Source organism: Thunnus maccoyii, chromosome 3, assembly GCF_910596095.1.
Source record: "Thunnus maccoyii chromosome 3, fThuMac1.1, whole genome shotgun sequence".
Taxonomy (NCBI): Eukaryota; Metazoa; Chordata; class Actinopteri; order Scombriformes; family Scombridae; genus Thunnus; species Thunnus maccoyii.
Genome location: NC_056535.1, coordinates 8,197,338 through 8,223,425, shown reverse-complemented (window position 1 = coordinate 8,223,425; position 26,088 = coordinate 8,197,338). Strand labels below are relative to the sequence as shown.

General features: G+C 41.8%; 3 protein-coding genes across 3 annotated transcripts; 2 read left to right on the top strand and 1 right to left on the bottom strand.

Moving 5' to 3' along the window:
* Nucleotides 1-2,424: 2,424 nt before the first annotated feature.
* Nucleotides 2,425-6,107, bottom strand: snai1a (snail family zinc finger 1a). Its single transcript, XM_042406440.1, has 3 exons — nucleotides 5,611-6,107; nucleotides 4,604-5,122; nucleotides 2,425-3,874 (listed from the first exon to the last, which is right to left on the bottom strand). Exons 1-3 carry the CDS (start codon nucleotides 5,684-5,686, stop codon nucleotides 3,690-3,692), a joined length of 780 nt encoding a protein of 259 aa, XP_042262374.1. The 5' UTR covers nucleotides 5,687-6,107; the 3' UTR covers nucleotides 2,425-3,689.
* Nucleotides 6,108-8,478: 2,371 nt separating this feature from the next.
* On the top strand, nucleotides 8,479-15,407 carry LOC121894060 (glutathione hydrolase 7-like). Its single transcript, XM_042406371.1, has 18 exons — nucleotides 8,479-8,650; nucleotides 9,426-9,641; nucleotides 10,170-10,257; nucleotides 10,365-11,365; nucleotides 11,637-11,845; nucleotides 11,927-12,078; nucleotides 12,171-12,288; nucleotides 12,374-12,441; nucleotides 12,535-12,608; nucleotides 12,718-12,899; nucleotides 13,033-13,120; nucleotides 13,210-13,340; nucleotides 13,442-13,530; nucleotides 14,060-14,212; nucleotides 14,338-14,455; nucleotides 14,545-14,679; nucleotides 14,791-14,890; nucleotides 15,002-15,407. Exons 4-18 carry the CDS (start codon nucleotides 11,224-11,226, stop codon nucleotides 15,142-15,144), a joined length of 1,902 nt encoding a protein of 633 aa, XP_042262305.1. The 5' UTR covers nucleotides 8,479-8,650; nucleotides 9,426-9,641; nucleotides 10,170-10,257; nucleotides 10,365-11,223; the 3' UTR covers nucleotides 15,145-15,407.
* A 775-nt stretch (nucleotides 15,408-16,182) lies between these two features.
* cyldb (cylindromatosis (turban tumor syndrome), b) lies at nucleotides 16,183-23,397 on the top strand. The gene is made up of 14 exons (XM_042407680.1): nucleotides 16,183-16,301; nucleotides 16,619-17,108; nucleotides 17,762-17,891; nucleotides 18,353-18,600; nucleotides 18,689-18,857; nucleotides 20,531-20,663; nucleotides 20,891-20,995; nucleotides 21,287-21,366; nucleotides 21,504-21,570; nucleotides 21,650-21,782; nucleotides 21,889-21,997; nucleotides 22,114-22,232; nucleotides 22,329-22,533; nucleotides 22,832-23,397. Exons 2-14 carry the CDS (start codon nucleotides 16,674-16,676, stop codon nucleotides 23,035-23,037), a joined length of 2,139 nt encoding a protein of 712 aa, XP_042263614.1. The 5' UTR covers nucleotides 16,183-16,301; nucleotides 16,619-16,673; the 3' UTR covers nucleotides 23,038-23,397.
* Nucleotides 23,398-26,088: the final 2,691 nt, after the last annotated feature.

Below are 26,088 nucleotides of genomic sequence, written 5' to 3'. Positions count from 1 at the left end.
TAAAGCATGAGGATGGTTCTGTTTCCAGACAATTGCCTTTTCACACTGATCCCACTGTTAAGGTTATATTTTACTCATCCCAACTCCCAAGTAACATGGCAATGCGGTCGCGCTTTATTTGGATTGCCCGACACTGATTATCAGCTTACTGTCAAGTGACTGTAACGTGTCAGTAAAACAACTACTGACTTTCAGGTGATAGTCACAAGTGTGAAAGGCAGTCTACGCATATTTAGTGTCTATGTCACAGTTCCTTTTGAGCAGGTCATTGAAAAGCACCAGGATGAAGCCCAGACTGGAGTTGAAGTGGGTGTCTGGAGGCTTTTCCTGGGAGAGTTCTCTCCAGTTCTTGTGTGTCATGAGTGCAAGATGGGTCCTGTTTATGAGATGCTGACAGCTCCTTCCTGTCTCCCAGGCCATGAGCCCTAACTGCTGCTGCACCGAAGGCCACTCTTAAGTTCCTAGCCACCCAACTCCACCCCAAAAAGTTGGCTATAAGAGCAGCCATGGGTGGGACAGCTGATGGGGGTGGGGGTGGGAGTGGGGGGGGGACATGGCGCTGGCAGTGGCAGAATGCAGCAGCAGCAGCAGCAGAAACAGCACTTGAGCTCTGCAGCTCCTCAGTACAGCCTGCTTTTTCGGGTAAAGTAGGCCAATGTAAACTCCCACTTCCTGTCGGCCTTGTCTCAGAGGGGGAGAGATGATCCTTCTGTGAAGAGGGAAAGGGCTGCTGCTCTGTAGGGACACACACACACACACACACACACACACACATAAATAGAAATACAGCCGTAGAAGCAGGCAGAGAGTGAGTGGGAGAGAGCGAGCGAGAGAGCGAGGGATACACAAACACGGTGGGGTTCAGGAATGTTAAACACATGCTTTATGGCATAAATAGCAGCCACTTTTGGTAAATTACAGTGAGTGCTCTGGCACTGTAAAGCACACAGCAGGAAAAGGCTCTCAGATTTCAGATCCAGGCCCTCTACTCTCCCCAAGGAACAAGAAGGGAGCATGTTGTGTTTTCATTTCTCTATAAAAAGCCAGAAATAAGTACAGTAACTTGTGATGCAGCAAAGATTTGAAATATATAAGTTTATATTGGCAGAATGAAGCTGTACAGCCTCTGCAGCAATGGTGACCTGGTAAGACTAGAAGAAAGCAATGTGTGCCAAAATGTTGATATATAGAATTTAAAGCAAGAAGATTGCATCAGAGTTATGTGTGGCTCTCCACTCTTTTCTGTGAGGCAGCACCTCACTAGAATACGTGTTTTTTCCTTCAGTTCTTCAAAGACTACAAAGATGAACATCACCAGAAAAAGTCAAACAACAAGCAAATTTGAGAGCAATAAAACTTTAAATAATAGACTTGCTTCAATTGTCTTTGCTAGCAGAACTAAGCCCCTCACCTCAGGACATGTTACCAGCTGACATCATCAAAATAGTCCTGAGCTAACTTCCACCAGCTGAGATTTTAATAGCCCTTTTATCCAAAAGCATCCTGGGCTAAAGACAAGAGACCATAATAGCCGAAGGATCCACAATCGGGGACTCTCACATTAGTTCCATATTGGACCTGGTTGGTGTTTGTACGCAGATGTTTGAGAATCTGTATAAGCAATCTCGTTTGAAGTACTGAGTGTGTGAGGTGAGTCATTTGTGCTTGCTGCAGTGGTCGTCCTGGCTGGTAGATGTTCGTACATTTCCCTGACTCAGAAGGAAATAAGGAACTGCTCCGTGGAACAGCTTACCTCACTCTGTGCTGGCCCAGCTGGGCCTCAGCCCACGCACACCGACTAACTGACTGACTAGTGGCCTGACTTACTGACTGAGAGCAGAGGAGCCATGGGAACCTAAAGCTCCAGTCTGGGCAGACTCTGACTCACTGTCTAGGCGGAGAAAGAGGAGAATGTTATACTCTCCCTGAGGAGGAAAAAAATATACACACACTGCAATCACGTACGTAGCTTACAAGAATTCCACCTTAAGATCGTTTCAAGGCCTCTAGCAAGCACGTATGAATTCATGCTAAATCTTAGGATTGATTGAAAACAGAAGTCGACTTTTCCCCTGAAGTTCTCTTTTTAACTGTAGACACACATTCACATGTGCAGCAGTGTTTGCACAGTGACAGTGAGAAGTAGATGGCAGGTGGAAACTACAAGCAGGTGCATTCAGTTGTTCCCGTCCATCATGCAGAGTGTTCACCTGCACATCTGCAGTTCTGCTTAACCACAATAGTCATTTCGCTTGCCACATCTAATATCAAGATGCTGAATAGAGATCTCCAAGTTAATGATCAAACAGACCTTTTTATAACCGACGGATCAACTGCTCTCATTTCCATATCATATCAAAGAAGAGATTAGACTGCCCGCGCACAATTTGAAGTATATGCCAAGGCAAAAAAACAAGTTTTAATAAACATAAATTACTTTATTGAATGAAAATTTATCAGTTATGACATACAAGAAATAGAAGTGAACACACAAGCATAGTACAAAATTGAAATAACACATCATCTGCACATTGCACTATAAAACACTGCCATAAAATGTTTAGGAAAGTTAAAAATTCTGTCCATTTACAGGGTTCTGATCACATACTAGGCAACCATGTCTCCATGGTGTAAACTTTTAAAATCTTTGGTCCCAGCCTTCTTGCATTTCAAACTATTTGGTTCTAATTACTACTAATACTGCAATCATAGTTTTTAAAGCCACAATACATACTGAGGTAAAAAAGGCACATTTTTGGTACAATTTCAAGTCACAAATTAATTTCACTTACAAAATATGGCTTTGGCTGGTATTATTAACACTGTGGTAACCTTGAGTGCATGGCTTGCATTGTCATCCATGTTGCAGCAGTGCTGCAAAGTGAAGTTTCTTTGGAAAATAACAGACAGAACGGCTTTTCCTATCTCTGAACTCATCAGATTAAAGAGAAGGTTTGGATGTAGTCAAAATAGAGGCTTAAAATGATCCCCACTGGTGAAAAAAGACTAACTGATGCCATTCTTTTGCGATGACATGCTTCCTCTTTTTTCTTAAGCAAACCAAGGGCAGTGGAAGTCACCTGCTATCAACCAGCGAAGGTCATGGCTGTAGCACCTGTTAGCACCTCGTCTATCTACACCACAGTACCAGGGACAGCTGTGTGTGCATTTGCTTTTGTGTGTGTGTGTGAGTGTGTGAGTGTGTTTTGAGGCACGCTGAGAGATTTATTCCACCCACGCACCCCTACCTCTCAGCAGCTGTGTCTAGGCCATGATCCTGAGCTGGCCAGCACCAGGACAGAGACAGGAAAGAACACCTCTTACCCCAATGAGTTCACTACATATTTGGCTTTGGAATGGGCACAATAGCAACAAAGGGGCTGATATCAAGTGAGTGTCAGCATTGCTCGTTTCAGATTTGGTCCAGCAGCCTCAAGAAAGAAAAAAAAATCTGCTCCTCTGTTGTTTATTTTTTTTTCATAGAGCAGAGAGGCTAAAAGTGTAAAATTCAGATCCATAATGAGGCTTGATTCTCTCCAGGTCTCTTAAAGCGGGCCATTTCATGCTCTGTGTGGCCTTACAGGTCATTAACAGGCAGCCCGGCTTGTGTAGACCCTCTCTCCGTGGCCACTAGCCCTCCACTGCCCTGAGCTCTGAGTGGGTCCCTCTGTCTCTCTTGCTGTGGCGTCTCACACCGTGGCCGAGCAGCACCCTGAGGAGCTGTGTTTCTGCAGCAACGACATGCGACTGAAGGTGCGAGAGCAGACGCTGCACTGGTACTTCTTCACCTCAGCGTGGGTCTGCAGATGAGCACGCAGGTTGGAGCGGTCGGCAAAGGCCCGGTTGCAATGGGGGCAGGAGAACGGGCGCTCACCTGGAGAGAAAAAAAAAAAAAAGGATGGAAACACATGTTGTCATATGACCTCACTGGCACTCCCTTTTGATGTGGCTATAGCATTTGGCAGGTGGTGCTAACGACCATCCTCATACAGTGACGACAGTCAGGCTTCTCTGAGTTCACAAGAGCTTTCCATTAACACCTCACACACACACAAACACACATTCTGTAGATAATGAAGAAGCACATGGCAGGCTGGTGGGGTCAGAGCCTGACTGAATTAGCATGATTAAATCAGAGCCAAATGAGATTAGCACAGTAACAAGTTGCTGCAGGTACTAAGTGCTTGGTGATAGCCAAGAGCCTTCAGGCATTCTTTAAAACCTTTGTCACTCATGTGTCCTTAGTCTGTTGTCTTCCCCAGCAGCCATGATAAGATAACCAGCCAGTGAGTCATTGTTGCTGGCACATTAAACACAATGAGTGATCAATGCGTTCAGGGTATACAGAGGGCTTCCCTATGTGATAATGTCTGCTGATCAAGTGTTGGCTCATCACACTAATTATCATGGGTATCCTGCTCCTCACTTCACAGCTCAGATGATGAAGGAGTGACCTAATGACTCACAATGACAGCAACTCAAATGCAGATTTAACCTTACCAACGACACGTACACTGATTTCGTAACTCATGAATCAAGTGGAAACTCAGTAGATGAGTAAAGATGTGTAATATTGTGGTATATCTTTAGACAAGGATCATACCTGTGTGTGTGCGGATGTGGCCGCGCAGCAGCCACGGCCTGGAGAAAGCCTTTCCACAGGTGGTACACACACATGGAAGGGTGTGTGAGCGGATGTGCATCTTCAGAGCCCCCAGGCTGGTGTACTCTTTGGGGCAGTGTTTGCAGAGGAAGGCTGGCCTGGCTGCTGTGACGGGGGCCTCCCTCTCCTCCTCTTCCTCTGGGGGACTGACGTGGGCCATAACGCCGGTGCATTTCATCCGCTGACGAGGGGCATACGTGTGTGCGGGTTCAGGGCTGGGGGGATCCGATGTGCGCCCTTCATCCTCTTCTCCACTACTGCTGGCACTGCTGCTGAGGCTGGACGGGGAGCTGAGGTCCAGTGGGCCTGGGGTGGCAGAGGGCTCTGTTTGGGAGGTGGGCAGGTAGAGGGCAGGCAGGACACTTAGGTCCCACACCAGGCCTGTTGTGAAGCAGGTGGCAGTGGAGGTGTTGACCCCTGATGTGAGCTCAGCAAGAGGATACCGCTCCAGTGAAGTGTCTGAGAAAGAAGAGAGGATTGATTAAAATATAATATCAGATAGTAAACAGAAAGTGCAATAATAAAAGTTATCAAAACAATAGAAGAACAGAGAACAAATTGATGATTTGATATCTATGCTTTCATCAGCTACACCTATTTGTTTTGGTTATAGATTCTTGTTTTTCCATCAGCATTTACTGGGCATAAAGCTGGAGCCATGGGAAGGTTTCATGGGCCGTTTCCTCCCACGTATTCACAAGCTCTTGTAACATGAATGGAGCTCTGTCTGGTTGCAGAAAGGGGGGAAAGTGCAGCTAACGGGCCCCGACTTGATCGGGGAGTAACTGGATTTTACTTGAACCAGAAACAAAAATCACAAACACAAAAATACTTTCACATTTGTAACAAACTACACTTGTGAAAACAAGTGGCTGTTGTCTGTCTAGTTTGCGCGTTTATGTAGGAAATACTTTCATAATTCAAACATAAAAAACTTCATAACTCACCATTCTGACATTCCAGTTCACTGTAGTTTGGCTTTTGTTTAGCGAAGTACTTCTTGACCAAGAAAGATCGAGGCATTGTCCTTTTTGAGCGTTAAATAACTGTGCGTAAAAGTATCCTGTGGTCACGACGCACAGTTTCTAGAAGTATGGGAAAAAAAGTAAATCAAATCTTGGTCCTCGGGATCCGTAGGAAACAGGGAAATATCTTCCTGTAGTCCACAAGTTGGAGTGGACTTCAGCAGACAAGTGAATGTGCAGCTTTCATGCAGAATGACTAAATGCTTGCCTCTGTTCTGAAATACTCTGACACAGGCGGTAGGGGTGTGCTCGCCCCGAGGGCCCTCCCCACCTCCCATATCACTGCTTTAATGCGCAGGAAGAAACCTTCATGCTCAAACACTTCACAATAACAAAAACATTAGCCTTACAGCGTTTACAGACAGGAATCCAGCGGTGTTGACCTACAGACAAGAAAAGGTGAAGGAACTGTAGCAATTATTCTAATGACTGTATGTAAATGACAGCCTGAGTGTCGTAAATTATAACCACACACACTCACCGTGGCACTGTGTGGTCCAATTATGTTTATATGTAGCTACCTGGAGTGTGCAAATAATGAGAAATAATTTTCCATTTCTATGGCTGGTTGGGATTTATTTTATACACTGTAGCTCATTGTATGAAGGATGTACGGACTTCATATGTGCTGAGAAGCATCCCTCCATCTGAGTGCATAAACAAACAGTCACACTCAAACAGATTCAAACATGGAAAAGTCTTCAGCTGACCTAATCTGCATGTCTTTAGGTATCCATTAACTGATTTTATTTCAGGCAGTTTTTCCCTCACTGGTGAATTTGGGGATGAGGGAGTCTAAGCGTAAAAACATCACGAATGTGCGTAATATTTCTGCTTAATTGTCGTCAAATTGAAGTTTTGAAGACTGTACTGCAGACATTAATCTCTTTTTCTAAGATGGTAGATGGGTTGTTCTGATATGTCAACTGTATTAATTGTAATTTGGTGTTCTGCTACACTTCATTACTGTAAATGAAGCACTTACCTAACCTATAGCCTACATTAAATCACAGGCTGTCTCAGCTATGCTTGTCGCTGTAACAACCTCAGTAGAGCAACTGCACCATCTTATGGAAGAAAGTAGTAATTAAACATCACAACTTCATGCCAATTAACACCGGGAGGCGCTATGTTACAGAGGGTTATAATCAATCAGTGCATCGATCTGATAGTTAATCTGTATATGTATATATATCAAAGGTTGTGTAACTTGTGAATTCAAAGATTTGACTTTTCTGTCAAACTCTGTCCGATAGTGGTTTGTGTATTTTATGTACTTAATTTATTCTGTCCAAATCTAAATCTTTTAAAAGCAACAGCAAAAATAATTCCTCTCAAATTTCCAGTGCTCATTATAAGAATAAAATATGACCTGATAAGCTGCATTATACGGTGAGAAACACGCATGAAAATAACTTCTATAATGTCCCCTTTGTTTCCACAGACTATGAATTATGTGTGCCTTCAGAACATAGATATATTTGTACAGTACATACACTCGCATAAAACACACATCACTACATGCTATATATAAAACAAAACAAAACAAGGTCATGAAGAACAGGATTAGTATGATTCATTGGTATATCGATATAAACTCACCATTGTGCTCCACAAACAAGCTTGCCTACACTATACCCTGCAGGAATATCGCTGTGATAAAGACTGAACTGTGAGCATGTGGGTACATTTGGTGTGATAGCTGCAGGGGACTGATGCTGGGAGATCATCAGTCCTTCTTAGGGAAAAAAGCTTCCTTTTTTTGTGTAATTCAGTCCAATCTAAGGGAAATCTTTGATGCTTCAAATGCTTCGGGCAAGTTGGCCACTGGCCATTTGTACAGTTTACACCACCAAACTACAAGGCTGTATAATGCTCATTTCAATGATTGTAATGTTAAACTTGTATCTTAGAATGCACCAAATGAATTACTTAATTTAGCACATTTTACTTTTCTCTCTCTCTCTCTCTCTCTCTCTCTCTCTCTCTCTCTCTCTCTCTCTCTCTCTCTCTCTCTCTCTCTCTCTCTCTCTTAAAGATAAATAAAACAATACAAATCAGCAATCAAAGTGAACAAATCCCACAGCCCCACACAGGTTAGATTCTCTGCATTGCCCAATAATATAAAAGTCAATAAAGTACTTCAAAAATGTGTTTGCATTGACCTTTTGCTTTAACGCACGATGATCAATTTAAATTATAAATGCCAGTTCATCTTGTGACCCATCACCTTGGATATTTTAAGGCAGTCTCACAAAGCATCAATAATGTTCAGACTGAAGCACTGCCTGTTAGATTTTAGTCAAGTATTTATTAGTACAAGTGCATCAAGTGAATGCAAAGAAGGTTGTCACCATTTAATCTCGTCGAACCACTAAGTGGAGACAAAGAGACGTTTCTGTGATGGGGGTTTGTGGTACCATCAATACAGTAACATTAGCTACAATAGTTTTTATCCGGAGCTGCGGACCTGAGACACACACGCACTCCATGAACATGTACAAATACATAAAGAGACTAGGCCTATCTAACTGAAAGTCATTCCATTTAGTGTTTTATATATCTAACCATGGTTGCGATAAAGAGTGTTTTGTTGTAGGCAGCGTTCCTGTGGTTATTAATTAGTATTACAGTTCATGAGCAGGACAAAGGACGAACAAGAGTGACCACATCATGAAACTGGACGAGAATCATCTTGACAGCAGTTTGATCTTTGGCGAGAATCGAATGAACCCGCGGGAGCGTGTGCGGCCTCTGATTGGTGGATCAGATCTGGTGGGCGGAGACATGGGCGGGTCTTCTGTTGTCTGTGATCAGTTGGAAATTTGAAATACAAAACAACAGTCTTCTTGTTGGATGTAACACTTCCAGGCTTTCAGAGTCGTAGAATGGTAAAATACTCGAAATTTTCGAAAATTGACACAATGGTCTGCGAGTCAAAGTGAGAAAACACTAACAGCAGGTAAGAAAACGGCCGAGCTCATTTACGGACTGTGAGACGTTACGTTAGACAATAAACAGGCGACAAACATCACTGTAGTCGACATTAGTAACATAATTATTGGCTCGAGATAAGTAGTTGTTTCGGCTTAATTTGGTTGCAGCTGTGGACGATAAAACAAACGGTTAACTGTAAAACACTGATGACTTGAACTGATGTGAAAGACCAGACACAATAAGGAAACATGCATCATAAACACTGTGAGGCAAGTTTGATTCAACAAGAACCTACAGACAGTGGTGTTTTAATCCCATTATTTCTGCCATTATTTCCTCATGCATGACATTCACTGAAAACACAAAACTATACTAATATATACCAATATTCCAGTTAGTGTGCACTGCAGGAAACAATGCAGTGTCAGTCATTAACAAAGTGCAATGGCTGCACAGAGATGTTCCAGTCCATGGAAAGGTGCAGACCAGGCTGTGCACTTGAAAGATGTTTGATAAAGGAGCCCCTCCCCCATGTATCCAGAAACAGATGGACCCTAACAATGAAATTCTGGGGGAGTGGGCATCATTATTCAAACCACTGAACTGCAAGACGTTTCATTGGACATCCTGGTCATCTGACCAAACATTGCTAGATTTTTGAAAAATAATAATGAAGGGAGGGTCTTGTGTCATTACCCACTCTCAAACAGTCAAAGAGGGATTAGAGTTAGCAAGCAAAGATGCTTTGTGAACATGCATATGACAGCTGTGTGCTCTATATTTCTTCTTTTCTTCTGCAGCTAAAGACTCTTGCAGCACCTGAGCTTCCTGCTGAACAAAGAAGGGAAGGGAAACAGGAACAATAGCAAAGACAAACACCTCAAGAGGAGAAAAAGAGAAAGCAGTAATGTTCAGAACGATCACCCGTCTGCTTTTTGGGGGAGAGGAGAAGACCCCTGAAGATGTCAAGTCTGGAGAAGTGGTGGAAGAAGGGTGGCTTGTTGTCAATCATCAAGGTTGGTCATGTAGCCACAGTAGATGGGCTGTTTACTCCATTCTTCCATTTAGAATATTTGTAATATAACAACATATATTGAGAGAAATACACTGTTATAAATTATTTAAGCAGACATATTTTAGTGTTGTTGCATATTATAGCGTTGGGCTTTGTTGTCCACTGTTGTCTGTGTTGGTGAGCAGAGTAATTATAGGCCGTTGGCAGTATGGTTGAAATTAATATAACAGTAATCATAAATCCAGCTTTTTTTATGCAAACGCATGTTAAGTAAACATATTGTTAACTGCACTAATGTTGGACTCTTGGACAACGTGTTTTTAAGCTAAAGGACAGACACAAGTGAATAAAACTCAGACTGACATCTTTAAAATGTGTATCTCATACAATTTCTATAATTAACCTGTTATTCGTTTATCTAGAGAACTGGTATTTCAGTACTCACAATGATTCCACAGAAATACAATATATTGTCTAGTGAATTATTCCCAAATCATGACAAAGCTCCATTTATGTCTTCACACAACAGAGAACCAGGATGCAGATGTTCCCGATATCCAACAATCAAACTCTGCTATTAACGCAGACACTGATACAACACTGGAAACTGTTACCAGGTGAGGGAGCAAGAGAAAAAAGGAATTTCTTGTCATATGCAGAGTTCACACATCAAGAAGCAATCAACACTTGAATGTTTCACATACTTGCTTGTGTTTCTCTCCAGTGCGACAGATCCAGAGCCCACAGTTCAAACCAGCAGCACCACCAGTAACAGTCGAGCCATCATTGGCCTTGTTTCTCAGCCTAAAACTCTGGCAGAAGTGACACAGTTAACCCAGAAGGCTAAGTCCTGTGCAGACCGGCACCACATGTCCCGCAATGCCATTCAGCGCCAAAACCGTGTTCGTCAAGGAGTCCAACACCAGTCCTTCCACCTCCAACAGCCAGGGCATCGCACCCTCAGCCACTGAAGCTCTGGCTGCACACCCAGCACACATCATACACATTTAACATACTCTAATAAACACACAACTGGCTCTCAGAGTTGATAAGAAAAGCACTATTCTGTCTGTTTTTATATATTTACAGTCTTGTGCAGTTATAATCTATTCATGTAATCTTGATGTAATCAATGACAACACTTGACAACTGTTATCAGTTAATAGGCAGCTACATTATAACCTCATGAAATGAGATACACTATGTTTTTTTTGTTGTTGTGTGCATGTGAGTTTAGACAGATAATGTGCTGAGTGGATGCAGAAAGTACAGCCTATGCAAAATGTATCCTCAAACATTTTTGGAGCAAGATGATGTGATTTGTGTACCGACATGCTTTTACCTGTATGTACGTAGTTTAAAACCTTTTTATACAGCAATAAAAAGGACAACATTGCAGCTTGTGCTTTATTCATTAGGAATTCAAATCCAAACTTCCAAATGACATTGAACTGCTCACTATTTGACAGATGCACATGTTAAGATCTCATTGGTTGGGGGATAATTGCACCTGCTGTGTTCTACTACACGTTAACCTGTGGGAAGGGTGCTATCACCTCAGTGTTTGATTGAAGGTTGTAAGCATGGAAGTCTCCCCTGAAACAAAACTTAACAAGCAGTCAACTTTCAGTTACAAAAGTTTTGATGATTCATCTCAGTCGGCTGATGGCTCATCACCAAGTGACTTCACCTGTGATTCAAACAAAAAGCATGTGGAGGATGCAGGTATAGTGTAAAGTGATGGTTTTCGTTTTAGTTCTCAGCACACGAGATGCTGCTGTATTTCTCCTCTACTACTGATTTACACCTGCCATGGTCCTAATTTGCAATATGGTGGATGTAAATCACCTGATCAGATGTCAAGGGAGAAAACAGGCAGGATCTGCAGGTCCTGAGGATCTTGGCTTAAACCAATATATCAACATTTGGTTTGTAAACCCACAACAGTTTCACTGAGATCACAGTTTAAAATGTTGATTCCTTGCTGTTGCCACAGATCTCAGTCACCTCCCAAAACAGATCCCTCTGACACAGCTGGCCTCTGGTAGCCCAAATTTATATGAAAGAGGCTTATCCAACCTCAAAGAGACAAACAAGGACCGCTCCAGTCAGGACACGCTCATACTGGTTTATGCCACATCTATCATCTTTGCCACTGGAGCGACCATTGCTTTGATCCTGCAAATTTACCTCGGGGGAAGCTCGGTATGTCATGCCATATACTGTAACTGCACTGTAAGTTAAACCACCGCTGCACTGTTGGTCTTCATCACTGCGGCTTTTCAGGTCTTCATAAAAGGTGTGCTGGTGTCGGATCATGAACGCTGCACAGCACTCGGCCAGCGGGTCCTTAATGATCTCGGCTCCAGTGTGGATGCAGCCATCGCTGCCACTCTGTGTTTGGGTGTTGTGCATCCACATGTGTCAGGTATTGGTGGGTATGTGACTGACTTATTGTTGATTTGCTTGCTGTAAAATATACAAAGATGTCTGATCATGAATTCATCTTTTGCTCACTCTCTTTCTGTAGAGGAGGGGTGATGCTGGTTCATGACATCCATAAGAATGAAACCAGCTTAATAAATTTTCAGGGAACTGCACCAAAAACACTCAAAGAGGAAATGCTACAGAATGGCTTAGAGCTAAAGGTAATATAAAAGTGGGTCACCATTAAACATTATTGATTTTATTATTTAGCATGAAGAGGCCTATAATCTGTCTTCATTCATTCAGGCAGATCTGCAAGTAGGAGTGCCAGGTATGCTCAGAGGGTTACACCAAGCTCACAGGCTGTATGGAAGGTAGAAATGAACAGATAAAGTCAAAATTATTGTTTTTTGTTATTTTGCTCTACCTTTTTAAGTTGAACATGTTTTATCACAAAATCAACACAGTTTATCTTGGAAGGATGTGGTTACCAGAGCAGCTGACGTAGCCAAAGAGGGTTTTAATGTGTCTCACAGTCTCGGTGAGTCAAACCATCCCTCTTTACAATTTCTCACTTTCTCACAGTATAACCTGATGATGTCACCTGAGGACAGTATACCCTGGTGTGACTCATTTGTTTTCTTCTACAGCTGAGGCAATATCGAAAGTAAAAGATGAGAAGCTATTGCAACGTTTCAGGACTGTATTTCTCCCCGACGGCCGAGCTCTGCGTCCTGGTTCATTTCTGAGGATGCCCAGTCTGGCTGGAGTCTTGGAAGCTGGCCTGTCGAATTTCTACAATGGAAACTTATCACAAGAGATGGAGGATGAGGTGAACGACATTCATACATTAAACATGCTTGTTTCATTGGCAAAATCATTGTGTAAAACTCACATCTGGTCTGAGATCATCTTTAATCAATTTCAGGGATTTAAGACAGTATTCTCTGTGTTTTCGTATAAAGGTGCGAGCCAACGGAGGGGTCTTGAGCAGAGAGGACATCAGTAACTACAGTGTACAAGTAAAGAAACCAGTGGAAGGCCTGTTCAATGGTAAAGAGAAAGCTAAACTTTATTTGACTGAAGAAATATGCGTGGATTCTTGATGCCTTCATCTACTTTTTTTTTTACCTTTGTCTTAGAGTTTATAATTCAAGTTCCTCCTCCCCCATCTGTTGGTGCAGCATTGATATCGGCTCTCAACCTCTTAGAGGGACTTAATCTCAGTGAGAACAATAACACAGAAAATCAAACATACCACCAGACTGCTGAGGTACTGAATTGCAAAGCTTAAATAAGTCAAAGTTTCATGTTTATTATGGCCCAGTTGAATAGTTCTCCCAAGTAAAATAGCTTTTTTTCCTCCATGTAAAGGCTCTGAAAGCATCTCTGGCTATGGCAAGTGGTCTGGGTGACCCTAAATATAACTCTTCAGTGAATGATCTTCTCTTTGACATACTGAGGTAAACTATATCATAATTGTGATTAGGGCTGCAACTAACTAATGATTATTTTGATTGTTGATTAATCTGTTTTTATTAATGGATCAATTAATCACTTTTTCCATTAAATATCAAAAAACAGTAAAACATCCTCATTGTACGGGGACATCTTCAAATGTCTTGTCTTATCCAACCAACAGCCTAAAAGTCAGTTATGTTCAGTTTACAATCATATCTGACAAAAAAAAGCATCAAATCAGCACATTGGATGAGCTGGAACCAGAGAATATTTAGCTTTTTTTCTTGAAAAATGCCTGAAATTATGAATTGATTATCAAAATAGTTTTCTGTTGATTGTTTAATTGTTTAATCACCTAATCCCAGCTCTAATTCAGCTGATAAAGTCATAATAATAACGTTTCCCTTATCATTGCTTGTTCTCATAACTATTTTGTGCCGTAATTGACCCGCACAATACCAAACTAACTAATCAGTAGCTGAGGCACTTCAGTGAACTTCCTGTTGATTTTATCTCTGCTCTTGCTAAAAGCAAGAATCACGCTGACGTGCTTCGACAGAGGATCAATCACTCCAGTACATCTCTACCTGAACACTACTCCACTGTCCCCTCCCTCCAGACTGAGCTGGTGGCTGGACAGGTAGTGGTAATGGGACCAGATGACCTCATGGTGTCAGTGGCCAGGTGAAGTGCTTGGTCATCATACTGTTTACAGTCTGACATTAGAGATCCCACCAGGAGGATATGTATGTGTGGTATGTGCTGCTGGGCATTCTTTCTTCTTATCTCTTGTCTTTGTGATCTTGCAGTTCCCTGAACAGGCCATTTGGGAGCAGAATCATAACGCAGTCAGGCGTTATTCTAAACAGCCTAATCCTCGACTTCTCCTGGCCAAACAAAACCCGAGGGCAACTCCAAACCAACCAGGTGCTTTACCATGAGAAATATCACCCAGTAAAACCAGTCGGTTAAAAAATACTGTTTTAACTGTTTCTCTCTGGTTGCCATTTGTGTAGAGAAACAGAGTCCAGCCTGGGAAGAGGCCCCTGTCCCCTCTCATGCCCACAATAGTGGTGCCAGCCTGGCATAAATGTGGGATCTACATGGCACTAAGCGGCTCAGACAAACACAGTTTGAGCGCGATTACCAAGGTCTGATTCACCTTCCTCATAAAAGGAGTTGGATCCTTATTCAGTAGATGGTGTTATGAGTAAAAAAAGGAAGAAAAAACATTCATCATTTAGACTTTTTGTCTGCTTTAGGTGTTGATAAGGGCACTGTCTGATTATAAAGAGAAAAACAACAGCCTTTCCCTGAGAAGACTCCATCCCCAACTTCAACCAAACAGACTTCACGCTGAGTGTGAGTACATATATGTCACAGGGGTCAGGAGCTGACCTTTGCATTTTGTTCTTGTCGCATTAGTCATTTTCTTTCATATTAGTAATTTCCAGTTTCCCAATCCCTCATCAGCTGAGTTTCCAGAAGAGAGTGTGCAATTTTTGCAAGCAAAGGGCCACGTAGTTCAAAGGGTGAAGACAAACACCGTTGTCCAGGGGATCCTGAGGAACAAAGATATCATCAAGGCCATAGCTGTACCTCAATTATTTAAATAGTAGTTTATTAAAGTTTGATGTTCTGATGAATTTTACAGACATTTCCAATGACGTATGAAATGAAATAGTAACATCTGAATAAGCTGTTGTATAATGTAAGTTTATGCTGTACTGCCTATTTTGAAAAGTGTTTAGCCCTTGTGTTACTGTAATCATGAGCCGATAGAGGAAAGTAATTCAACTGTTGAAAAAAGGCAAAATCTCTGCTCATATGAATGATCTTAAAACTTAATAAAGTGACAAACTCATCAAACATGAGCTCCCTTCTGATATATTTTCAGTTTGTTTTATAAATGAAGCGAAACAGACACCAGTTTGCTGCTGGTTGAGGAAACATGGCCACTGTGTACATGCCTGCTGAAGAAAATGAGGGCTGTTATGTAAAGTTGATGTGAAGTCAAGATACTGTCAGACATGCATACCACCTGCATCGCAGGACAGGACGTCACGTCACATGTGTTTGGATGCAGACAAACATGTCACTCAAAACAGTGTACTTTACTCATTTTGCTCAATATTTTGCTCAGTGTCTGTTGACACTGTTTCTTTGTAGCTTCTGGTGAGTAATATTCCAGTGATTAGTTGTCATCAGGATGTGATGTTCTCCCTGTCTGTTTTCCAAGATGGAAATGAAGTCCACATAACAACTTCTTGTCATCATGAAGGTATATTTTGATAAATGAAGCTGCACTGAGCTTTTAGGCTTATTTTACTGTCAAATCTAATGAGACAGTAAAGCAAAAGAAGAGTAAAAGGTCATAATATGGATTTTAAAATGTCACTACATAGCCTATTATATGCATCTTGGCATATAATAGACTCAGATTAGGAGTCTATAATAGAGTCAATATTCACAAAATATTTTTTCTTCAAACTACAAGGTGGTCAACAATCCCCTTTTTTTTTCTTATCACAGATAGTCTTATATTATTGCGGAAATCTCGCCCAGGGGACATTTTTGGGGCGGAGAAGCTGAGCAACGCAGAGTGGGCGTTGTCGGTCACATGCAGGTCAGTATTTGAACGCCTGCAGATTATCACACCTCTTCAGTGAGAGCTAAGAGGAAGAGGAGGACCAGCCTGCAGTTATTTCATTTGAACAGCAGTAGAGTAACCGGTCATGGAGTAGTTGCTCTTGACTTACAAAAAAAAAAAACAGTAAGTGACTCTCTAATAAATCATTAGAAATGCGTTGAATAAAAAGCAGCTCGGTTTGTTTATTTAAAGAGGCGAACTATCCCAGAACCTATTTCAAGCTAGCTCTTGCAGAAACTAATGAGTTATTTTTTCTAGTGTTGTTAATTTTCTATAAGTTTTATACTGTCCTCGACACAGTAAGAAGTGTTAAACAGGAAATTGTGTTTTCAAACGAAATTCGTGTGGAATTGATTTCCCCGCAACTTTGTAACTAAGTAGCTTTAGTAGGGAGCCGTTGCAAAGCTACAATGTAATGAGCTTCTGTTGTGTTTCTACAGGTTGTGTTAGTACCAAACCTGCTTCAAAACTCTATAGAGAAACAAAAGACTTTCAATGGAGGCCGACACTGTAGTAAAGGAGAAGTTTTTCATCGTGATACGCGGGAAGTCGAAGAAAGGCTTCTGCCGAGGATGTATTGGCCGTGTGGAGGCAGAGACGCAGCGTGGAGAGCTGATGGGGCTTCTGTACTGCGGAGGCAGCAGCGCAGGGAGCCCCAAGAAGGGAGGCATCGTGAGGAGAGAGGACACGTACCCTCTGACCCGCCACCAGGCCCAGCTTCTGCTTTTTGTGTCCTCCACAAGCAGACGCCTGGAGCTGCTGTGTAACCCCCAGCTGTTCACTGCCATCTGTGAGCTGTCTCAGGATGACCTGGTGGTGGTGAAGCACAAGAAAGGACACCTGCCGGCCCTGGTGAAGAACCTGATGCAGATTGGGAGGAAGGAGAATAAAGATGACCTGCACATGCTTGGCTTTGAGGTGGAATTTGTGGTGGGTAGAGTCGTTTTTCTGGTTTATCATTGGGTGGGTGTCTTGGATATAGAGGGGAAAGTGCAAAGAGCAAAGTAATTGTCAGGTGGCTCTGAAGCTAATAATTACACCTGCAGTTATTTAACTTGAATAAATGTAACCAGATAAGATTAACTATATCAGTGGTTCTCAAAGTGGGGTCCAGGGACCCCTCAGGGGTTTTAGGAGATCCCCAGCAAAAAGGGGAATAATTTATTTTCACTATAATTCCATCCATAAGTAATGCAATGACAGAATGTATGACTATTTTGGTCATGGGTTTCATACACTTTCTGTAATAAAACATCTAAAAGCAAAAATCTTACCAGATGGGGGACCCTCTGGGACAGACGTGGTCTAATTTGTGTCACTTTAAGGGTCCTTGACTTGAAAATGTTTGAGAAACACGGGACTATATAATCTCCAGTGATCTGTATGTCGTCAGGTTAAAAAAAACAACCAAGTTATCAGTCAAAAGATTGCCAAATAGATCCGCAACTCGTGATGTCATGAGTGCCGACTGTACACATGCACATGAACGTTATCTATGTACTGTAGACTACACCTGAGGACATGTGTTATGTATCTTTGTTTGCGTTTCAGCAACTGTTGTTTTTTCTTTGTCTTCCTTTTAGGACAGTGATCGTAATTTGTCATCCAAGAAACCTGCTCCTCTGCCCCTGTTCAGTGCCGCAGACGTCGTCCAAGTCGTCCCATCTTACTCCGTCCCCCTCGGGCTGCACTGGAGAGACGGCCAATGTGGGGGTCAGTAATGTGGTCAAAGTCACAGTTTACTTGCCTCTTTCATAGTCAACACGCAGCATTTCTGGACCACATGATACTTGGTGGTGGTTTCATTGAGTTTATCACACTAAATCATACATTTAAAAATCTAACAAAAAACAAAATCCCCCTCCCCCCCAGTCAGTGAATGAAATCCTGTCTTTGAAAGTTTTAACACCTGGGACTCCAGACACAGATCCAGCGGTCCCAGTACACAACTGGAACAACTGGTCCTGTTGCTCTGGAATGCAGAACAGTGGATTCATCACATGGTCTAGCATTGTTGCACCTTGTGCACTCAAAGCTGTCTACATACCTCTCATGTAGACCTGTGCCGTGTTATTCAGAGGTCAATCTGATGAGGCAGCATGTGACAAGCCTTTAAAAAAATGTCATATGACTTTTTAACTATGAAACTCCCCATCCTCCATACCTCTCTGCAGGTCTAAACAGAAAAGCGGTGACACGCATCAACTCCATGCCAAATATTGGATCTCGTGGACGACAAGTGAGAGAGAACCACACAGAGCAGAGCGTCACTCAGAGCCAAAGTCCCAGCACATCTCATGTGCCTCTGGAGGTGGGGTCCATGGTGGAGGTGGTGTCCAACTCAGGCATCACAGTGTATGGGGTCATCCGGTGGCTGGGGGTCCTTGGAGGAAAGACTGATGAATGGGCTGGGATTGAATTGGTGAGTGACAACATTTTTTTCTTACTAGTTCTTTGTAGGTTTTAGGTATTTGAAATATATCATATCTGTTTTTGTCTCATTGTTTCAGGACTATGAGGTGAATGGCTGCTCTGATGGGAAGTATGGAAGTCAGAGATATTTCACCTGCAAAGGAAACCGGGCTTTGTTTGTTCCTGTCACAAAGTGCAGCCCTGATAGCAGGTTTGTCAGCTCCTCTACAGAAAGGGAGACCCCCAAACCCACCGAAACACCTCCAGGTTAGACACTTCTCTCTTCTAGTTTGTGGAATGTACATACTCAAGCAATTCAACAATTTACACATTATACATATTTTTTATTTTTGATATAACGGTATAAAATGTTTTATTAAAGCACTGTATGATTTGTTTTTTGAATTAAAATATAACTGAGTTTTTAACCTGTGTTGTTCACTCCTACGGGATGAAATAAAACGTTTAGTTTAAAGGACCAGTACGTAGGATTTAGTGGCATCTAGTGGTGAGGTTGCAGATTGCAACCAACTCAACACCCCTTCCCCCACCCAAGTGTGTAGGAGAACCTATGGTGGCTGCGAAACTTGCAAAAAATGCAAAAGGCCCTCTTTAGAGCCAGTGGCTACTGTAGAAACATGGCGGGCTCCATGGAAGAGGACCAGCTCTCTATGTAGATATAAAGGGCTCATTCTAAGGTAACAAAAACACAACGATTCTTATTTTCAGGTGATTATACATTAATTAAAACATACTTACTGTTGTGTAAATTTAAAGATGAATTGACAGAGAGCAAGTTGTTTTTCTAGCAATAAGCAGAGTTCACATTTGCAAATGTGGCTCACCCAGTTTGCTAGGCTGAAAGAGATACTTTATGAAGTTCAGTGTTGGTATTTGTGTGCGTCACAAACATCCCATATTCGTCACCCTAGCAGGTATTTTTAATTAATTCACAGTATCTCTAGGGAGTTTCTTTCAGTCTCTGCTGAGAATTACGAGTTGAAGGCTGAATCCTTATCTGCCTTACCTCCCTTGACTTTCCCTCTCTGCCTCTGTCTGATGAGAAATAAAAGTTACAATGACCGAGTCCCACAGCTCACCTTTGATGATACCTGTTGGGAACATTTTCACATAGGAAGCACAAAATCTTACAATGTGCTTTTGGTTGTAAGGCAGTATAACATCTTAAGACGTGACATGACATAAGGGTCTAAGTTTCCATTTCACTTATGAATATTATATTCTATTCCTGCCAATAGATCCCCCTAAATCCTCCATGCTGGTCCTTTAACTTGAGAACATTCAGAATGATCTATTTTAACTATGGTGTACTGTGTAGTACACAGCATGAAACTGTAGTGCTGAGCAGGAAGTTTTTGCAAATTCTGAACTTCTGACCAGGGTGCCATTATTACGCAATTATCTCGCCTAAAGCACAGGGATAGATGTTTTTCATTCCTACCACTACCCATCATAATTGTGCATCACAGAACCTTAAAGAATCAGTTCTGAGGAACGTGATATCCTATTTGTCACACTGGGGTTATACACAACTTGGGGAAAAAAAGGGTCACAAATCATGCTTCAGTTTTGGTTTAAGTGACCTTGACCTTTCTGCCTCTGGTAGGATTTGTCTAAGAGAAATTATGTCAATAAAACCTCAAATAATGCATGGTTTGTGACTCTTTTTTTTTTTTTTTTATCAGTTGAACATGTCTGACATTCCTGTGAACTTCCTGCAATTGAAAAGGAGATTAATCATTATTTCTGAAGAACTCTGAGTTGGACTGTGTTAAAGCACAGTTAGGAGTACTGTAGAATACTAAGTTTATAAGTTGTAAAATGTTGTAAAACTACATTAAAATGATGCAATTTGTGTTTAAAAATGATGAGCCAGCCATTTAATATGAAGATTAAAACTGTTTTTGTGTTTGCTTCAGATCTTCCGTTTGAGGACTCAGAGGAGGATGCACCACCTATCCCTGAATCAGAGGCCTTGTCTTTGTTAGTGGGAAAAATGAAAGGGATTCAGGGCCACGTCAACTCCTGTTACCTTGATGCCACACTCTTCAGGTAAAACCAGTTCACCGCCCTTCAGGGCATTTGAATATCAAGTAGCACGCTGTTGCAAGCTCAGCTCAGATCTACTTTAATCTCACGTCATCATCTCTCACGTCATCTAAAGCAATTCGTGTGCAGATCATGTACAACAAAAAGAGCTTGATGAACTGTATCCAGACAAGTGCTGATTTGATAAAACAAGTTGTTTTTTCTTTTTTTTTTTTGTTCTCTCGCCTCAGTTTGTTCAGCTCATCAGTGACCCTGGATAATATCTGCCAGAAGCCCGCTGACACAAAACAACCCATAACTTGCACTCTGAGAAAAATCATCAACCGTTTACGCAGGTATAAACATAGTCTTCAGGACTGTTTGTTGTTCTTATGCCTTGCATTATCATTTGGTTTGCAAGACAAGCACATTATGACATTTTAAATAATCTCAACTGGTAAACAAGCTCTCTTGTTTGCTATGTCTCAATAATATGAGTACTCTCTATTCACTAGCTAACAAGAGTGTATGCCTAAAACTTACTTACATAAGGCGTGTCTTTGGGTTTACTGATTTGTTCTGGTGTATGCTATTACAGTGTTTGAGTTCTTGTGTTTGCTCACTGATTGCTAATGTATTTATTACAGACAAGGGATTGTGCCTGCTGAGAGTGTGATGAATTTCCGCAAACAGCTTGGCTGCGACACCTTCAGAACAGAGGAAAAAGGTACACACCCATATCTTGTAACATGCATTGTTAACATATTTTAATAGATCTTTCGTCATTGCAACATAGCAATACTGAAGCCTGCTGTTACAATTCTGTATGATTTCTTATTTTAAAATTATCTTGCCTCATTGCAGACCCAGAAGAGTTCATCACAGTCCTCTTTCAGAAGGTGCTTTGCGTAGAGCCGCTACTTAAGCTCAGGTATGACGCTGAGCTGCCCAGTATTAAATATCCTGTCCTGTTTGGCTGTTTTGAGTTACTGAAAATCAGTTTCTTTTAGATCAAGAGGAGAAACATCTCAGGGTGCTTACACCTTCCAGATCTTTCTGGAAAAGGAGCAGATGGCACAGATGCCCACAGTCCAACAGCTGCTGGATAAATCCTGCCTGTCATGTGACCTCAAGTTTGAAGAGGTGAGCGTTTCTCTTACAAGGAAATGATATGAAGTCTAGTTTTTTTTAAAAGTCTTTTCTTTACAGTCATGTGCTGTAACCCCAATATTCCTGATTTGCCCCTCAGATGCCGTCCTGTCTAATAGTTCAGATGCCGAGGTTTGGAAACAAGTATAAGATGTTTTCTCACATCATTCCCTCCACGGAGCTGGACATCACAGATCTCCTGTATAACTGTGAGGAACAGACATAATCGCCACTGAATAAAATCACATATTTTGCTCCTGGAATACTTCTTAAATACAGTGTTTTTGAAGTGCCAAAGATGCTCATTCACTACTTTTCTTCACAGCTCCTAGGGAATGCTTTGTCTGTGGGCATTTGGCAGAGCACGAGTGTCTCCAGTGTCTCCCAGATCGCAAACTGCAGCCAGGGAGAATCAAACAGTACTGCACTACCTGCAACACACAGGTAAGCCAAACTGCCATCTAAATTGTCAAACGTCCAATTGACCTAAATTGCAGTATAAACCTGACTTTTTTCTCTTTGTTTATTTATTTTTTTAAGGTGCATGCTCATCCCTCACGGCAGGGTCACTCCCCCAAAGCACTTGCAGTACCAGCGGAGGTACCCACTGATGCACCTGTGCCCAAGCACATGATGGAACTGTTTGCTGTGCTCTGCATTCAAACAAGCCACTATGTGTCCTTTGTCAAATACAGCCCTGACCCCCACTCTTGGCTCTTCTTTGACAGCATGGCAGACAGATGCGGTAAGATAGAGTTCAGCTTGTTTTATATACTTTTGTTAATAAGTTATTTCTTGTCTTGAGCAAGAAATCTTTTCCTTCATTAGTGGCATTTTAGAATTCCTAAACAAGTAATTTCAATCTGATGTTCGTGCAAACACTGACCTGTTTGGGTTTATCAATAGAGTGGTTACCCGTGACTGCCTTATTTTCTGATAATGCAGCCTCAACAGTGTTAGATAAAAACTTACTGTGACGTCTGTGACTGGCTTTTATCTCTTCTTGAGCTGATGTCTAATCTTAAGGCCACTCTCTCTTACAGGTGACGATCAAAGTGGCTACAACATTCCAGAGATCCGAGCTTGTCCAGAGCTGGGTGACTTCCTGTCCCAGTCAGAGGAGGAGCAGGCTCGTGCCAACCCCTCTCATGCTCCTGAACTAGTGCGCAGACTGCTGTGTGACTCCTACATGTTTTTATACCAGAACCCAGCAACGCCACTTTCAAAGCCAAACCCTCAGGAGCCTTAAATGCATACGAGGACGAGGACACAGCGTTCCCATAACAGTGCCTTAATAACCTTGCACCTTCCCTTAATCAGCAAGATTTTGTGTTGGTTTTACATCCAAACAGCAGCAAGTGACTGACTTTACTACTGACTTTAAATATCAACAAAATGTTGATCATTCAAAGAGAAGGATGAGCAGTGAAAATATAACGCTGCCACTTTTATCCCTTAACTGTCATCTGTTGCTTTTGTCTTACACTGTGACTATTTATGCTGAGATTTTAATATAAAATGTAGCATGTCAATGATTTTATGACTTGATGCTTATTTGTTTTCTTTGCCTGTTATTTGGTAAATTAAAGTGATAGTCCACTCAAGCACATGTTGGTGTGGTGATGCATTATTTGAAGTCTGGATTGTCAATGATGAACTAAAAAGCTCAATGAAGCATCCTGGATCATATAAACTACATGCCTTTTGTTTGTTGTTGTCTTGAAAAACAGGATGGGAAAAGTACATGTATGGTTATATTTTACTGTAAACAATAGCACTGCGTGCAGGTGTTACTGCAGCACCTTAACCAGTAATATAGCATTGTCATTGATAAAATGTAAAGAAAAATTACAGTTGCAATTTTTAAAATCGATTCGTGCAATGGCTGCAGAAGAGTCAAGAAGGGAGATTCATTAATATACTTAAAATCAGATGTTAGTATGTAGGCTACTAACAGAATTTTATTGGACCTAAAATCAGGCAAAAAGATAATTACAGAATTAATATTACGTACAATTTTGGCCCAAGACTCTGAAATGGTCTCAACAAGTAGATTCCAGTGTAGCCTACTTTCACAATAATTTCGTAGAGTTTTAATTTCACAGAAACTCCTTCAGCAGATACACCACAGCCTCTCAGTTATCCATGTATTTTAGCAGCCTTTCATTGAGCAGAATAATGTCATTATAAGTGTTAAATCAACAGCATTTAAAACATTTTCAGCTAAAAGTCTGAAGTAAATATTGCTAGTCTAGAGAGAAAATAGTGCCAAAAGGTTCTGGGGGGCCAAATTAATGTTACTGGGCAATATTATGAACTGTAATGCCCTCCTGTGGACAAAAAAGAAAAAAGAATTTGCCTTGGACACCATTCACTCAGATCCACCACCAGGTCTGCAAATGGTATTCATCCCAAACAAAATAGACTTTTTTTCTAACTACTGTGCATACAGGCCCATAAACCCACACTGTTATATACATTCACATAACCTCTGAGGGTACAATGCTGATGAAAAAAATCAGAAATATCAGTGGCTTTAACGATTTGCAACACAGTGTTCTTTGACAATGATTTTTAAATACTGGTGTTTTTAGATGCTGATTCAGATTTACAGATGTTTAGTGGTCACCTGTCAACCAGCTTGGGAATCCCATTAAAAACAATACACATTTATATTGTCTAAAGAGGATCAGCAAGGCCAGTTGTGGCAAGTGACTGTACTTGTTAAATTATACTTTCTTTTTTAAAAAAAAGAAATTGCAGGTGGTTAATTATAGTCTGAACCATGCCTTTTGACTTTCAATTCACCATGACACATCAACTATAGTCTGAAACACTTTGAGTTGTTATTTGATAGGCCTGTTGACTCTCAAGGTTATGCATGGCAGGACAGGCTCCTATCTGTTACATGCCACACATTCTGGGCACCTCCATTTTTGAAGGCACTAAAAGCACAACACCTTTCCAAGGCCTTAAAGGCAGCCTAAGCAGGTTATAAGGGTTTATAACATCTCAAAACCATCTCTAAACTGCAGCCCTCCCTAACCCTCCCAGATTTAGAGAAGCTTGTCCATGCCTTTATCTCCTCAAGACTTGACTACTGCAATGCAGCTCTTCACAGGGATCCCTAGCAGGAACATCCAGAAGCTCCAGTACATTCAGAACAGCGCTGCCAGGATCCCGACGAGAGTGCAAAAACATGAACACATAACACCAATTCTGTTTTCATAGCACTGGCTCCCTGTCTCCTTCACGGTTGACTACAAAGTCCTGCTACTCACATACAAATCCATTAAAGGACATGCGCCTCCTTACCTACAGGAACTGATCATACCACAAACTTCGACCCGCACCCTCAGATCTATCAGCAGCTGGTTCCTCCGGGCCCCCAGTACTAAGCTCTGCACCATGGGGGATCGAGCCTTCTGCTCTGCTGTATCATGCTTGCGGAACAGCCTTCCTAAGCATGTGAGGGCAGCACAGACCCTAGACTCTTTTAAAAAAGGCCTAAAAACCTTTCTATTCAGGACGGCTTTATCATCTTAACTCTTATTACTGTTTTCTTCATGTTGTGTGTTCTATGCTATCACATCAAAGTTCTATGATTTTACATCAATGACAACTGGTGCTTGAGTGCAGTAAACACATACCAACACTGCTCTAGTATCCTAGAATCCGTTTTTATCAAGAGCAAATCATACTACTCCCCAAGAGCATTTTCGTCTGTCATCCCCCTGCAAACCCCCGTCCGAGAAGCACAATACTTGCTGGCTTAACAAATTTCCTCTGTGGAAAACTCTCGGCCAAACTTGGTAGGTCTTGTCATGGGAGATTTCAAGTCATGTAGTCTCTCACATAAACTGCCAAGCTACAAACAGCTGGTGATGTGCCCCACACGCGACGGCAACACACTGGACCACTTTTACTCCATCATCAAACATGCATACCACTCCATCCCCCATGCATCCCTTGGGCACTCAGATCACTGCATAATACAGATGGTCCCAACATACAGACAGCAACTGAAGAGGGCTAAACCATCCAGGACTACAGTAAGGAGATGGACTCCAGAAGCAAAAGACATGCTTCAGGACTGCATGGAGTCCGCTGTCTGGGAGTCTCTGAGAGGCCCTGAGGACCGCAACAACTCATTTGCTGATGCTGTATGCTCATATATCAACTTCTGTGAGCAGATCTGCCTCCCAACCAAAACCATCATAAGGTACAATAACCATGAGCCCTGGTTTTCAAAACAGCTCAGAGAACTTAGACGCCACAAAGAACATACGTACAGGGAAGG